General features: G+C 39.8%; 1 protein-coding gene across 6 annotated transcripts in view; it reads left to right on the top strand.

Annotated features, from left to right (window-relative positions):
- The window catches only part of cdkl5 (cyclin dependent kinase like 5), a 35816-nt gene that overhangs the window by 16226 nt on the left and 4084 nt on the right, over positions 1–15506 (top strand). Inside the window, exons 4-20 of one of the 6 annotated variants that reach the window (XM_008404506.2) lie at positions 1195–1240; positions 1334–1470; positions 1819–1939; positions 2234–2293; positions 3139–3229; positions 4935–5037; positions 5779–5865; positions 6344–6424; positions 6567–6742; positions 6889–7766; positions 8107–8444; positions 9014–9115; positions 9442–9547; positions 10732–10867; positions 11444–11546; positions 12330–12491; positions 14252–14518. In XM_008404506.2, the coding sequence (XP_008402728.1) occupies positions 1195–1240; positions 1334–1470; positions 1819–1939; positions 2234–2293; positions 3139–3229; positions 4935–5037; positions 5779–5865; positions 6344–6424; positions 6567–6742; positions 6889–7766; positions 8107–8444; positions 9014–9115; positions 9442–9547; positions 10732–10867; positions 11444–11546; positions 12330–12491; positions 14252–14518 (2994 nt within the window). Of the gene's footprint in view, positions 1–1194; positions 1241–1333; positions 1471–1818; positions 1940–2233; positions 2294–3138; positions 3230–4934; positions 5038–5778; positions 5866–6343; positions 6425–6566; positions 6743–6888; positions 7767–8103; positions 8445–9013; positions 9116–9441; positions 9548–10731; positions 10868–11443; positions 11547–12329; positions 12492–14251; positions 14519–15506 lie in introns of all 6 variants that reach the window. The other 5 variants (XM_008404507.2, XM_008404505.2, XM_008404508.2 and 2 more) reach the window with 5 other exon arrangements.

The raw sequence follows: 15506 nt of genomic DNA, 5'->3' as shown, positions 1-15506 counted from the left end.
AAAACTGTAGACAAATACTTGTAGCAGTGCCTTTTTATTTAATTTCAGTATTTAGTTTTATTTGTTTAAAACTTTACATCAACTGTTGTGAGTCTGAGCAATCAGACTCACAACTGGGACAACTGGGACTTTCAAGAAAGTCCCAGTTGGACTTTCTTGATAGTTAGATAATCCTGTAACTTCAAGAGGTTCGAAAAATGTACAATGCACAACCTTCTACTGTATCAGTCAGGAGAAGGTTGTAAACAAGAATGCATTTGCACATATATGGGCTGAATATTAACATATCACAAGTATTTTTTTGAATTATTGCTAGGCATTAGTTTCCTTTGGTTGACTTTGTATTGTTTTGGTCCCAGCAGGGAGGTGAGCATCTGCTCAGCATTTAGGTATCTAAAGAGTCAGACATTTTCTTTACAAGTGCTAGAAATCAAAACAAGAATAGGAAATTGTGTCTCATAACTCTAATATGATTGTATGCATAATCATATACATTTTATTGTAATCTGGACACATAGTTGTTTTGTTGGTTGTTTGTTTTCTCAAATACATCTGAAGGAGAATTTTTCCAAAAAGCAAACAGAGCATTCATGAATTTCTGGCTTTGTTCTAGAGAATATGTTCCACATTTTGTATGAGAGGTTTTTTGTTTGTTTTTTTTTTTGTTTGTTTGTTTTCCAACATTTTGTATTGCAGTCGAAATCGAATATAATTGAATTTGTTTCTAATTTCAACCACTGGTGCACTTAAAAATGATACTGAAATGTGTGGTGGCTGTTGTTGGGTTTTGGGGACAGACTGCTCTAGGATGAAGAGCTTTATCATAAGTCATTAACCAAGCTGTTTATTCTTGTCCGTATCGTTTATTGTTTCATCATGGTTTCATCAAACATTGGCTCTATGAATGGGTTAATATCGAATCAATGACTATTATGATGTTTTGGGTAGTTGTGCATTTCCATTATTTTCTTTAGGGACCCCGGTTCCAAATACAGATATTCAGTATACAGATGCCCTGTTAGAACACACTAGCTTTGTGCTTAGAGCTATCATTGTTTAGCCCTTTTTGTTTTAGCTTTTCCCACATCTCAGTGACAGAAGACTAATCACTTCACATCTTCCCTTCTTATAAAGTCATTAGGTACCTTTGTCCCACTAAAACAAAGCTAAACTGTTGTTCATTGTTCTTCTCAGGAAACAAATGAGCTGGTGGCCATCAAGAAGTTCAAAGACAGTGAAGGTGAGTAAAAAATTTAAAAAAAAGATGGGCAGAAAGAAGGAAAAATGGTTAAAGTGCAAAAGAAACTATATTTGTCTTTAAATGCCCACTCAGAAAATGAGGAGGTTAAGGAGACGACGCTTCGGGAGCTGAAGATGCTCCGGACCCTGAAGCAGGACAACATCGTCGAGCTCAAAGAGGCTTTTCGCAGGAGGGGGAAGCTCTACCTCGTCTTTGAATATGTTGAGAGGGTCAGGATAACATCAATACCATGTTTATTTAATGGAGTCTGCATGCTGTGCACACAGCACTTTATGCTGCTTCATCCATGGCTGTAGGATGGTGACTGCTCAGTTAAGCATTAAAAAAAGGTGTCACCATGGCAACATAGAAACTGTGCTGGTAGTAAGTACTGGTATTTCCCGTTGTTTTGCCAGGTTGTCCAAACAGTTTTTCACCATGTTTTTTTAAAATGAAAATTCAACACACCATAATTCTCCAGATGTAATATATACTGTATGTGTGGATGGATGGATTATTGGAATTGCTGTTACAGAGTTTGTCTGATTTTTCATGATGTCATTGTTGTGGTTTGTCAGAACATGCTTGAACTGCTAGAGGAATTTCCCAATGGTGCGCCGCCAGAAAAAGTTCGCAGCTACATTTTCCAGCTCATCAAAGCCATCAACTGGTGTCACAAAAATGAAATCGTACACAGAGGTCAGTATTCGTATTTGTTTGCTTCCCTTCTACTCTTTTACAACCACCAGGTCACTGTTCCTGATTTCATGAATCTTTGGTGCCTTCAGCGTCTTGCCCATGTTTTTCCAAAGCATTGCTGATATTGTTACTGCTAGGCCAGACAAAATAATCCATGAGAATATGTATCACCACTGCTTGTTATTAAGGATTTGTAACCTCTGTTACACTCTTTAAAACAGAGATAAAACTGTGACTTAAATTTCTTGACTATTGAATTCGATAAGATATTGATTTAGATCATCTCTCTTTCAGATATCAAACCAGAAAACCTTCTCATCAGTTCAGATGATGTTCTTAAACTGTGTGACTTTGGTGAGTGTATATTTAACCTTCTGTTGTTTATAAGTTAGTAACATCCTTCACTTCTAATGTAGCATCAATAATTTCATTTTCTCATATATAATGTCATATGCTTTGATTTGTTGAGTAGACATCCTGATGTGTCTTCCATCTTATCAAATTGATAGTTGTTATGCGTTGATTCTCTAATCAGATCAGTGATTCAACGGTTTTGTTTCTGTGGGTTGGTTTAAAATAGAAAATCCCACCTTTTTCTATCTTGTAAACTGATTATCAGAGAAACTAAATCTGCCTCTGGGAAACATCAGCACCCTAAATATACCCTGGTGGTTGTTGATGTATTATTAGTTAATTGGTAACATCTCTGTCAAATTGTAGTGATGTTAGTAGCAGAAACCCTCGTGTTCTGAGAAACGCATTGATGCAAACGTACTAGTGGTTCGTGGATTTGCCCTTTCACGGTGCTCTAGGTGTGTATTTTACATTTGGACGCATATTTGCAAAACTGACACGGTCAGCTGGCTCTGAATAATTGGCTAATGCCAACCCACTGAGTCAGCTGGGGTGAGATTTGTTTGGTATTCACTGTTGGAGCTGGCATTCTGTTTACTGTGACTTTTCCTTGCTTAAAATGGATTCTCTCTACACCAGTTATCTAAAGTGGAGTCTCAGATCGCCTGCAGTCACATAACTAATTAGTCTGGTCACATGGCAAACATTACCATGCTGTCACTGTGGCTGTCCAAGCAATTTAGATACTGAATGTCCTTTCCTGTTATTAATTGGTCATTTTTGCATTTGCTGTTGACAAAATAAAGTCTACTTGGTGCAATTATCTCTGTCCTCCTCCGGCTCAGGGTTTGCTCGTAACCTATCTGAAGGAACAGATGCCAACTACACCGAGTACGTGGCCACCAGGTGGTACCGCTCACCTGAGCTGCTGCTGGGGTAGGTCGCTATGTGTGGGAGCTCGTTAATTTTGATGTTAAGTATGTAATTTATTTTTTCTGTGGACTATATGGTGTCAAACTCCAAGCCCGCAGGCCAAATCCTGCCCGCCGTAGCTATTTCTGAGGGCCTCTAGTGCGTCACAGAATTAAATCTAATCAAATTTTATTTGTATGGCATCTTTCAGCAACAAGGCAGTTCAAAGTGCTTTACATCATACAAACACTAAAATACAAAGTCATGAAACACACAGTCCACAACTGAAACATTACGTCTTCTCAGGGGCCATCGTTACACATCGGATTGTTGATTAATTTTTCATTGATTAGGTTTCAAGATCTTGTGCTATTTTAGCACAAGTGGATGCTAAAATATCAGTCAAATCAAATCTGGTTTTATTAGTATTGTGCCAAATTACATAAGTGTTCAAAGAAAAAGATTATATTTCTGGAAATACTCTTTGAATATATATATTGTCCTAATCACTTCACATCTTCCCTTCTTATAATATATATATATATATATAAATCAAAATAATAAACCATTCAGTAAGGGGCAGATTTACAATACTGTAATCATTAAAAATATATGTTTTTACACTTTTTAAACAAGATGTGCAACTGCTTAGCACTCTAAGTAAACACTATTAGCCAAAATAAACAATTAAAAATACCTCTATGTGAGACATATCTATAAGTTTTTCATTTATGGAATCTGTTTACTGAAATAACTTACTTACCATTTCCGTCATATTCTAATTAATCGAGGTGCATCTGTAGCTCGTGAAGTTCTGTTCTCAATCTCCGCGGTTGAGAATGAGTTACATTGTATTTTATAAGAAGTCATTTGGATAAATATAGTGGGTTTTTCATGGTTTCAAAAGAACCAGGGCTCAGTGAGTTCATGTCTACTTACAGCTTCATGTGATGCCAAGACCAAACTGTGCAGCTTCGTAAAGTCATGATGTGCTTAATTCCTAATGGATTTTAAAAGGCCAACATGATATCCTAATGATATGGACTGATTGTAGAGCATCTCTGACGCTGGTTATTTATTAAATGTTAGGTTAGCGATGGCACTGCCATGTAATCAGAGCAGTGGGGAAAGCAAGCAGTAAGCTATGCGCTACATTGGAAGATAAGCTGCCACGAATCTTCAGTATTGCATTTTGAGATCAAAAATCTGATTTATTTTTAATTCTATAATGCGGCTCATTTTCTTTTCTTTTTTTTATGGGGGGTGGGAGGGTGGATTATTATTTTTTGCTGCAACCAGTGTCCGTCCTAGCTTGGAGACAGATGAACGTCATCTATCCGCACTGCTGTGGCTTGATTTAGTAAATGCCCTGGAACATTTACAGAGACGGCGTTTGAATGCCTCCCACTCAAATACTCTCTCCCTCCAACACCAGCGCTCCTTTGCTTCTCCACTGCCAGAACTCTCACCATTTCTCACCAGATTCTCCACAGTGCAGAAATCTTCCCTTAGGAGCCATAAAATATGCAATTTAATATCACTTATGAAAGATGCAGTTCTCTTGCAATCATATCTACTTAATTTTGTGGCTTATTTTTTTGCCCTCCTCATCACCCTCCATTGTTGTCTTTATTGCACTGCTATCTAATTAACGAGCTTCTTATCTCTTCCTTGAATGATATTTCTGCATAAATGTTGTGATCATAGGTTTTGTTTCCCCTTGCTGCAGGGCTCCCTACGGAAAGGCTGTGGACATGTGGTCAGTGGGGTGTATTCTGGGGGAGCTGAGTGACGGGCAGCCTTTGTTTCCGGGGGAAAGCGAGATTGATCAGGTTGGTAGAGCAGCAGTGGGTTACTAGATTTGAAAAGGAGGTGGATTAGCAATATTTTTTTTAATATGAAAACCTTTTATTTAAAGGTCCTACAACTTTTTCCTGTAACCCGTGGAAGTATTTTCCTTTAGGTTTTATGTCTTTTCAAAGCAATTTTAAAATAAACTTTCTGTGACAAAACTGGTGTTTTATCTACATGGAGCTGTCATCTGGATAGCTTTCATCGACTTCTTCAATGTCAATAAGCTGAAATAAAGTGTCAAGTGCTTTTGAAAAACAAAACTCAAAGAGGTTGGTGAGAGTGGCAGAGCCAGGCCAAGACATAAGAAAGCTGTGCAGTTACTTAAGACCCCCAAATTAACAGGCGGGCAACATGAGCCAAAAAATTATATACAACATCCTAGATTATTGTTAATGCGAAATATATCCGAAATTATTTTACATGTTGACATTGCATGTTTTTTAAATACTGAGGGACATTCAGCACTGTAGTGTTATGCTGGTTTAAAGACATAAGGACATTCAGAATGGCTGATAAACTGTATGGGGTTAACTTACCATAAGTATGACAAACTGTTTTTATCTGGTCACCTAAAGTTCTGACTTTAGGTTGATTACTTGGAAAATTCGACCTCCAAGAACAAAGAAAATGCACCTTAAGTTTCTGCTGCAGTTGCATTGTTGTGCCAAGAATCGGATCAGCTCAGTCTGCTTTCTCGATGTGCTGATGTTCACCTCCAGCTCTTCACCATCCAGAAGGTTCTGGGTCCTCTTCCTGCTGAACAGATGAAACTCTTTTACAACAACCCGCGATTTCATGGAATCAGGGTAGGAAACGCAAACAGTTTTCCTCCCCTCCTTTTTTTCTCTTCCTTCCTTCTTCTTCTTTCATTTTGTCCTCCCTCTCTGCGCTCTGCTCTCTTATCCTCGTCTCTCCTGCCTGTTCTTTCTATCCGTTTCATTTTTGTGGCAGTGTTCCCAGCACCATGACTGAGTGGATTGCTGTGACTCATGAGATAGGTGGTTGGTGTTCAGCTTAACAGCAAGAGAAAATGTCCCAGAAGGCTGAGAAAAGCTACGCGTTTGTGAATGTGTGTGCAAACTCAGTAGTTTGTTTAGTGTGATCCGTGTCATACGAACCGAGAGTTACTTTTTTCTTCTTCTTTTTTTTTTTTTTATTAAAGGGAAGGAACATTTACTTTGTTTTGTGAAGCGTAATATGAGTCTAAAGAAAACAAACAACAAAACCGTTACTGAGGATGAACATTTTATCCAGGATGTTTTTTTGTTTTTTTTCCTACGCCAGTTTCCCACAGTCACCCATCCTCAGACTTTGGAGAGACGGTACCAGGGAATTATGAGTGGTTTGATGTTGGATTTGATGAAGGTAAATTTACACTTAAACATTCATGTTTTCCACTTGCACATCTGTTGAAAATCTTCTAAATTAAATGTGTTATTCACTAGATTCACAAGAGTCTTGACTAATAGCTGCAAACAACCTTTTTTTGCTTCTGTTTTTTCATCAGAGCATGTTGCTGCTGAACCCTACCGAGCGTTTTCTCACTGAGCAGTGTTTGAACCATCCTGCTTTCCAGCCTTTGAGGCAGACGGAGAGAGAAAAATCTTCTCCTGGTTCTCCAAACCCACCACGCTCGTCCAAGAGAAAAACACACCACCACGGAGAAAATACAGTCCCTACAAGGTTAGCTCTCCGTCATATAGTGACAAAACCCAACTTGTTGCAAACTTCATGTTATCATGATCAATTTGGAATGTGATGAGATAAATAAGTCCATACTTATATGATCTAAGAAGTTGAGTTTTTCAAGCCTCTCTCTGCCCCTCCAGGAGTCACACCAAGAGCACTAGTCGTAGATCAACCAGCAAGGAATGTTCCAGTCTCCCTCGCCATGGAGACCTGCATCACCTCAGCAATGAGAGTTTCCTGAATGGCAACAAACCGGCTCCATCTAGTTTAAGTCCTACACTCCACCCCAAAGTCCAGTACATGTCCCAGACCCTAAATCGTTCAGCCTCGTCCAACAAAGATCTGGCTAACAACAACCTGCCACATCTTCTCAGTCCCAAAGAGGCAAAAAACAAGACAGAGTTTGATTTCAACTTGGGGCCCTCAACAAAGCTGTCAGATCAGGGACATGGGGCAAAATACACCCACAGCAAGCCAAGCTCGTCTCGCTCTCAGCAGCAGCAACAGCAGCAGCAACAACAGCAGCAACAGCAGCAACAGCAGCAGCAGCAGCAGCAACAGCAGGCCAGCCGGCACACCTTTCTGGAAAATAAAACCAACACATTGCAGTCTGGAGCAGAAAAACAACATGGCCGCCATGCCCACAGCATGGCAGACTCTGCACACGGATCCATGTCGTCCTCTTCTAAAAGCTCAGCTTCTTATCTAAGCCTCTCCAAGAGCCACGGGGCTCTTAGCGATGCCAAATCTGTGGGGAACCTCAGCGATGGTCGACTTCACCCAGACGACCCAAACGCAACGGCCGTCGTAGGACCCAGTGCCCGTTTCTTCCCTGCCAGCTGTTTGGACCTCAACGCCCCGTCGGGTCTTCCAGGACCCCCCGGCAGTCCCTCAGCTCGACACAGTGACCGATCAGGACACAGCCCCGCTTCCCGTAGCAGCGTGAATGTCCGTATGGAGAGCAGCACGTTGGACTCCTCATCGAGACACAAGTCCAGACACAAATCGTTGGCTCCAGGTAAGTTTAGATGAAAAGATAAATCTGCTTTTGTTCCCATGAAACGTTTGGATATTAGATCTTGAAATATTTTAGTCGGTACAATGACAATGGCGTGTTTCTAGACTATCTCTTGTCCACAAAACAATTTCATAACAATCTAAAATGTTTGCATTAATCTAGATGGGCATTAAGATATTCAGAAATCCTATGGATGAAATAAAAGCTGTACTTTTTGCATCATCATATTGAATATTAGAAGATCAAATGAAGCAGTTGTTTCAAATATTATATGAAAACCACTTTAGAACCCGCAGGTGAGGGCAATGCCAACGTAGTGCTCTTCATTATTCCCCAGAAGATGCTGGTGCTCCAGAGCTCCTAGACCCAGGAGGACCAGCGATGCCCAACACTCACACCCTGCCTTCCCCCCACGAGTCTTATCACTACGGCCTGGGCTACACGTCCCCCTTTTCCTCCCAGCAACGGCCTCAGCGCCACTCCATGTACGTGAGACGGGAACGTCACCGACCACATGGGTCCGAGGGCGTCATGGCGGGCCTGCCGCCGCCTGGCCAGGCCATACCGACACGGGCCAGCAGCCTTCAGCTCCTCTCCCCGCAGCTGCAACATCGTACCAACCTGACTGGACATTCAGTGAGCTCATCGAGAGAGGACTGCACCGACGACATGACGAGGGTTAGTGACCAACAAGTTCTGGGTGATTTATGGCAGAAGATGAGAGCATTCACTCTGAGAAAACGCCAACAGAGGAAGTAAAATAGTCTGTCATTGCAATAGCATAATGTAACTCTAAAATGTTTAGAAAAAATATAAATAATATAGATTAATCGCGTTTTTTTTTTCTTCTTCAGTGGAAGCTTCTTTATCTTTTGTCGAAGGGAGTCCATGTTGTTCATGGATCTCTCCAGCTGCATTTGAAACTCACATCTGCATGAAGTCGGTCGCAATCGGCAGATTTGGCAGATGAATGAGAAAAATAATGCAAACATGATTACATTTCTTTAAATGAAGTGACTCCTGCTTATCTGAAACACAGAACACAAGTGTTAAAGAAAACACACCTAAAAAGTGTTTTTGTTGTTTTTGAGAGCAAACAACATGTTTCTGTGTCTGTGTGTGTGTGTGTGTGCTGCGCAAGCTGCTGTGTGTGTGTGTAGGGACTGTCACTGTCACATTGTCATTGCCTCTGCGTCGCTCTGCTTCTCCAGTCTGCTTTGACTAGCAACTGTCCGTCTTCTCAACAGAGTGAACAGCCCCCTAAAGACATGAGCCACCCTTGTGCCCCCATCAAAGACTCTACGAGGGACAACTCCGCTGCTTTTCATACACAGCGCTCTAAAAATGAGGTCCGACCCTCTGATTCCGCCTTACCTCCAAATAGCTCTTCTCACTGTCAGGGTGCATAGGCTTTTTTTCTCCCCACCCCAACAGCTTCACTGCACGTTGTCGCTGTTTTAAATGTAACCTCACTGAAAAGCTCTTAGACTGTCCTGACTGTCTTGTGAGGTGTGCCAGGGAAAATGATACTGAATAGCAGCCGATGATAAATAAGATTATCACGATGGAAGGAACTGAAGGAGTTTGTGTGTGTGTGTGCGTGTGCGTTTGCGTGTGTGTGTGTGTGTGTGTGTGTGTTTTTTCTGCATGGTGTGTGTGTGTGTATGCTTCTTAGGTCGGTATGTATCATGACCCTCACGGTGAGGATGCAGGATCCTCCAAGGAAAACCGGATGATCTTCACTGAGTCCATGCCTCGGAGAGTAGGCAGCTTCTACAGAGGTAAATCCTGTTGCTACACAAAATGTAGTGCAAGAAAAATAAACACACACATTTGAATATGATTTTCATCAATGACAAATAGGGTAAATAAGCACAAATTAGCAAACAAATGTTGCTTTTCCAGCAGCGGTGCAAGGATACTCTTTAGGAGATTTTTTTAGCAGTCAGAATCTTGTGACAGTATTAACTAGCCCTGTGAAATGGCATAATAAGTTTTGCAAAATAATAATGAATAAGACAATCTAAAAGTAAATTCTAAATATGGAAAAGTTTAGTTTTAATACTTGAAGCCACATTTCTTAAGTCTTGGTTTTGTCTTGGCTTCAAACATGCTGGACTAAAGACCAGAGCTGAAAAATTTCCTTTTTTTTTACAGCAATTTAGAGTGAAACCCCCGGCTGCAATCAAATGCAACCAACAAAGTTTTTTTTTTTTTTTTTGAACTTTACAATGCCTCAACCTGCGGCCCCATGTGCTGAGCATGAGAAGATGAGAGGAATGAGAAAACAGCAGGGAGAAACATTTCCCAGTGCAAATATATGGCTGATTTTCTACCTTCACAACATGCAGAAAGTCAGAACGCTCAGTGAGTGAAGTCCTCCCCCTCAACTCACTCTGCCTGCAGCTAATGGCAAGTCAGATTATGTTTAGCTGGACGTTTTCAGGTCGGTCTGTTTAGTTTGGATCCAGGTTGTCGGCTAGCTTGCTAACGGGCTTCTGTGGTCAGATCTCTTCTTTACGTGTTATAGCAATAATCTTGACAATTGTTTGATTCTGATTGGCTGGGTCTTGGATTTGGCCTCTCTCTCCTCTGACCTTGGTTTTTACCTCCGTCAAAGTCTTGGTCTTGGTTTGAGTCTGCTCTGATCTTGGTCTCAGGTTGTGGTTTTGACTACAACACTTTATAAAAATACTTCACAAATACTTTCCATCCAATTCATTTTATGTTCCTGGTTAATCACGTTCGGAGCAGTGTGCTGGTTTGTATTCATATCCGTACTCATGCTGGATCTATATTTATTTATTTTGTTTTTTACCATTTAAGTGGAACAGTTAAAGCATTCTGCAAACTGTTTTCTAAGTATTTTTGACTCCACAGATGAACCATTCGCTTCAAACACACCTCACTATAGTGTGGAAACACGCGCTGTCAGTCAATCTCTTCCCTCCTTGTTTTTCTTTAGTCCCTTCCCCCAGACCGGATAACTCCTCTTCTTTCCACGAAGGTGTTGGTCAGGGCAGAGGGCCTGGGGTACCCGTTGTGACCGGAGATCCAGGCGGCATGGCGAACCACTCCAAACGCCAGACGGCTTTTGATTGGTAGGAATTCATACGCCGGCAATGTCTTGTTGAAGCAAACATCACAGCCGATCTGCACACAGACCTTGAGAGGCTAAATGTAACTTTTCATCATTTATTTATTTTTTTTATCTCCGCCAGTTGCGAAAAATGTTGTTTGTAGTCATCCTGGTAGTTATGTGGAAAAGAGCTGGCAACAGATGCAGTGCACTGATGAATGGAGATGTTTTTCTTTTCTTTCTGTCTACCATTATCATTACTTAAGATCTATTAGAGTTTTCATTGTTGCTTAGCTCTGTTGCTATTTACTAACTGAAAGAAAATTAATGAAAACATACCACAGAATACTTTTCTGCAACATGACATTTATTTGCTCTTATTATGATGACAGTAGTATTAGAAAAATGTTTTTTTTTCATTGGCACAAAATACAGTATTTAAATTTTGTAAATTGTAGAGGCATCCTTTTTCCAGTTTGTTCTTTTTTCTTTTTTTTTCTTTTTTTTACATTTGTGCTATACCAAAGCGGATAAATCTTTGTTGTAATTTATTCCTAAGAGTGTAATTACAGAAACCCTTTCCACATGTGCTCTGCAGGACTGCTGCAGAAGCAATGGTCATGAATCCTCCTGAGCCCACCAAAGAGAAAAAACAAGGCTTCTTCAAAGCCATTAAAAAGAAAAAGAAGAAGACACAAATAGTAAGATTTGCAATTCTGTCAACCATCACATCAACCAAAAAAGACCCAGTACATTTTTTTTGTGGATTCTGTGTGTGTTTTTTTTAGTATATTTAAGCTCTCAAAAACTGATCTCAGCCATCATCAATGTGTGCAGTTCCTGTAAGAATGATGAGTGACGTTAATCACTGAGAGTCCCAAAGGGTAATTCTGATTTACTATGAAATGGTATATTGTCTGCAATCATTCTGAATCATAATAATAATAATAATAATAATAATAATAATAATAATAATAATAATAATAATAGACTGCATAGGTTGAAAACCAGGGAACTTAATGAAAAGCAATCACTACAAGCACTCAATAATCAGACAGATCTAGTAAAGCTCCGGCTCAGTAAAACACATCGTGGCGTTCAGCTGTGGGACAGAATCAGCTTGTTCTATTTTCTATTACCGTGTATTTCCATGCCTTGTATATTCTTGCTGTCATGTCCATACGTTTGTTTTTTAGATTTTTCAACAATTTCTTATTGATGGATGGAAAACCAAAATGTTCTTTGCCAGTAAAAAGTAGGGGTTAAAAACAAACTTCCAAACAATAAAACGTTGTTGTTTTTCTATTGCTTTTATCTCTCTAATGAAACTTTTGTGTCAATATTTCTTGTGTATTTTAGTGTCTAATCTTATGCTGTGTTTGCAAGAATGATTGTGGCTCAGCTGCTGTTTCTTTTACCACTTCTCTATTTGCTGCCAGAAAATTGTGTTGAAAGTTTGTGGCTGTGCGTCTTTTCCTCCGCAGACGGACGTGGAGGACGGAAGGAATCCGAGCATCAAGAAAAGCCTTTTCCCCCTTTTTAGCTCTAAGAATAGCTTAAAGCACAACTCAGCTGGAAAAATCCTACCTGTAGTTGCCTCGCCTATGGTACAGCATCAGCCTGCGGCACCCTACCCTGCCTCACCAGTAATCTAACTTCAACTCTACAGCTGCATGTTAACTGGCACGGCTCTCACGCCGCAATGACAAGCTTTGAAATCTTCCTCAAAAGTTTCAAATTCCACATTGTGTTCTAGTTTGAGGGGATTTCAAATTATTTCTTTGCAAGCTTAAACGCGTAAGCGTTGTTATTTGTGTGTGTGTGCATCCATTTGTCCTGCTAATATGAATGTCAAAATGCCGTCACACTACTTCATGCTGCAGTGCATTTTGCTTGTGAGGCTGGCGCTTTAAAAAAAAAATCATTGTATCATGATGGTCTTTGACATTTTCAGCAAGATACATTTATGGTCGTTCTTTGTAAATTTGTTACATCTGGGTAGTTTCGATGTACTCTTTTAATTTTTTGACAGACAACATACAATGCAGTATGTTATGATATAATGCAATGTGGATTTGAAAACAAATATTTCAATCAATATATTGCAAAAACGTACTTTGCATCCAGCCAGAAACTTCAATTTGCAGAGCATATTTAAGATGTGAGGGAAATTAATTGTTTTTAATTTGATTCTCTTTTTTTTAATCAAACATCTGAAGTGTAACTAGATTTAGATTCACATGTTTCGCAGTGTGGGTGGGTGTAAGTTTATTTTTAGTTTAACGTGACCAGAGCATCTTCCTAAACATGTCGCTGAGTCAACGACGCGGTTTGTGTCAGGACTTTTAAGGTTCTTTTTTCCTGCCACTTGCCATAAAGCCCTGATTTGTAAAGTATTTAAAGCTGTTGTCCTCTCAACCAACATGTCAGCTTAGTTGTACAATCAAGTTTAGATCCTCTACAACTTCTTCCCAATTTATTTATTTTTTGCTTTAATTGCACAAAGGTTGAGTCTGACTTCTGAAGACGATTGAATTTTATTCAGGGTTGTCAGAGTAAATATTGATGTTGGCAGTGACACTGACAGAAAGGTGTTGTTGTCCTGAAGAAGATCCACATTTTTAAAAATAATTAGCATATTTTCATAGTGATTAAAGTAGAAATTTAAGAAAGACTAACAGCTAATATAGACTTGATACATTTATCACAGAACTAGCATGAGTGTATTTCTTGACAGTGTCATTTTTGGGACATAACATCCTGTAACCTACTTGTTCCAGTTGAAGCACAATAACCTTTAAATGGAAACATAATGTTACCTAAACAATGATGAAGTGGTTTTTGAACTCCAATGACGTCTTCAGACACATCAACGAGGCCTTGGTTGGAATATTTATCATTTTGCTTTCTAGCTCAAACATTGCACAGAAGGTCTGTTTATGTAATAAGTGGGTCAAAAAGTTTTGACAAGTTTTCATTTGGAATTTGGAGAGGAAGTGCTTGTTTGGCAGCTCTGTGACTTGTCTGTTTTCTCAGATAATCTCCCACATCCCATACAAACTATCATCCAGAAAGGGCTGTACGTGTGTTTCCAGGGTTACCAACCCCCTGAAACTGTCCTTTTATTAGCTCACAAGACAAGAAGTGGTTTCAAACACCAGGAAGATGAGGCTTGTCAGCTTTCTTAAACCCTGGCAACGAGAAGGGAGTTATCACTAATCATCATCATCATCATTATCATCATCACCCGTTTGCATTTTTTTTTTTTGTCAGCTACAAGGGTGCATGTTGAACATCACCGGATTGTGGATGGCATCTCATTAAGTTGAATAATATTCCAGCAACACTGCAACAGAGTAAAAATAAAAATATTTTCAGCAACTAATCTTCCTTCTTTGATTTCCAGGTTACTGGGAACGGACAGGAACATCTTTCCCTTCAGAGGAGCTCCAAGTCGTCCTCCCACCACAGCAGCCGACGGAAAAACCGCGAGCGATCACGGGACAGAGACCGCGACCGGGAACAGAGCAGGGACAGAGACCGGGACAGGGACAGAGAGAGAGACAGAGAGCGGGAGAGAGAGAACAAGAGGGAGAGAGAGAGGGAGAGGGGGAGGGAAAGAGAGAGAGTCTCTGATTGGCCTCCAGACAAGCCAGTGGACTCCCACTCTCAGGTATGTGACTTTATCAAAAACAGTCCGTAACTCCGTTTGCAATAAACGTTTAATTGAAATTTACACAGAAATGGAAGCATTTAATACGTTGAGTTGAAATTAGGAAATTGTTGAATTCTTTTTGTTGTGCACTTATTTTGAATTTCTTCTTCCACTTGTGTCCTTAAAAACTCAGAGATGCCAAAAACCAGAGATGTTGTTTCGTGCTAATGCTGAATCACAGCTGAGAACGCTAATTGGAAAATGGTAAATTTTATACAAACCGTTCAAAGACACAACAGAGCGACTGAATAAAATGAAAGAAAAATAAACTCTTGTGTTTTTTGTGAGGAGTGAAACGACTGCCTGGAAACTGCATGATTTGAAACTGTTCTTTGTTACAAAAGGTTTGAAAGGATTTGGAGACATACTGAATGGCAGCTCTATTCAGCCTGTCAGTCTGCTTCGAAAACAACTATTCTACTACGGCTGTCTCTGCCTGTGCGGAGAAGGCCAGTGATAAGTAATTTTGATATTCCACCCAGAATATGTGGAAAATTATCCAAAAAAAATTTTAATTTGAAATCCTTACTTAATAAATGCTGCACTGTCATGGCTAAAGAGAAGCAAGTTCATCTATGTTTCAGATGTGCAGAAGTTTGAAGCCAGTGTCTTGCATATGTAAGGATGTCGTTACTTCTGGTTAGTAACCACAGATTTTAGAGAAAAACATAAGAAAACCACCAACCCTTGAATGGCTGTAAAAGGTTTTTATAAGACCTAGTTAAACTCTTGACATGTTGTGTAACAAACATTTCTGAAATTCTTGTTTTAAGATTTTTTTCCCTTTTTTTTGTCAATGATGTCTTTGTCTAATATTAGCATTTGTGTGATGACCTAGCAAAAGCAGAAGAAGCCTGTAAGGTGATAATAATTTGCAGAACACTGAACACTGTCTCAATCAATTTGTTGTGATGTCAAAAACCACAACATCTCTCAAATTGTTTGT

This window comes from Poecilia reticulata, linkage group LG3 (assembly GCF_000633615.1).
Source record: "Poecilia reticulata strain Guanapo linkage group LG3, Guppy_female_1.0+MT, whole genome shotgun sequence".
Classification (NCBI taxonomy): Eukaryota; Metazoa; Chordata; class Actinopteri; order Cyprinodontiformes; family Poeciliidae; genus Poecilia; species Poecilia reticulata.
The sequence above is the reverse complement of the archived record's forward strand: the minus strand, read 5'-3'. Positions and strand labels throughout refer to the sequence as shown.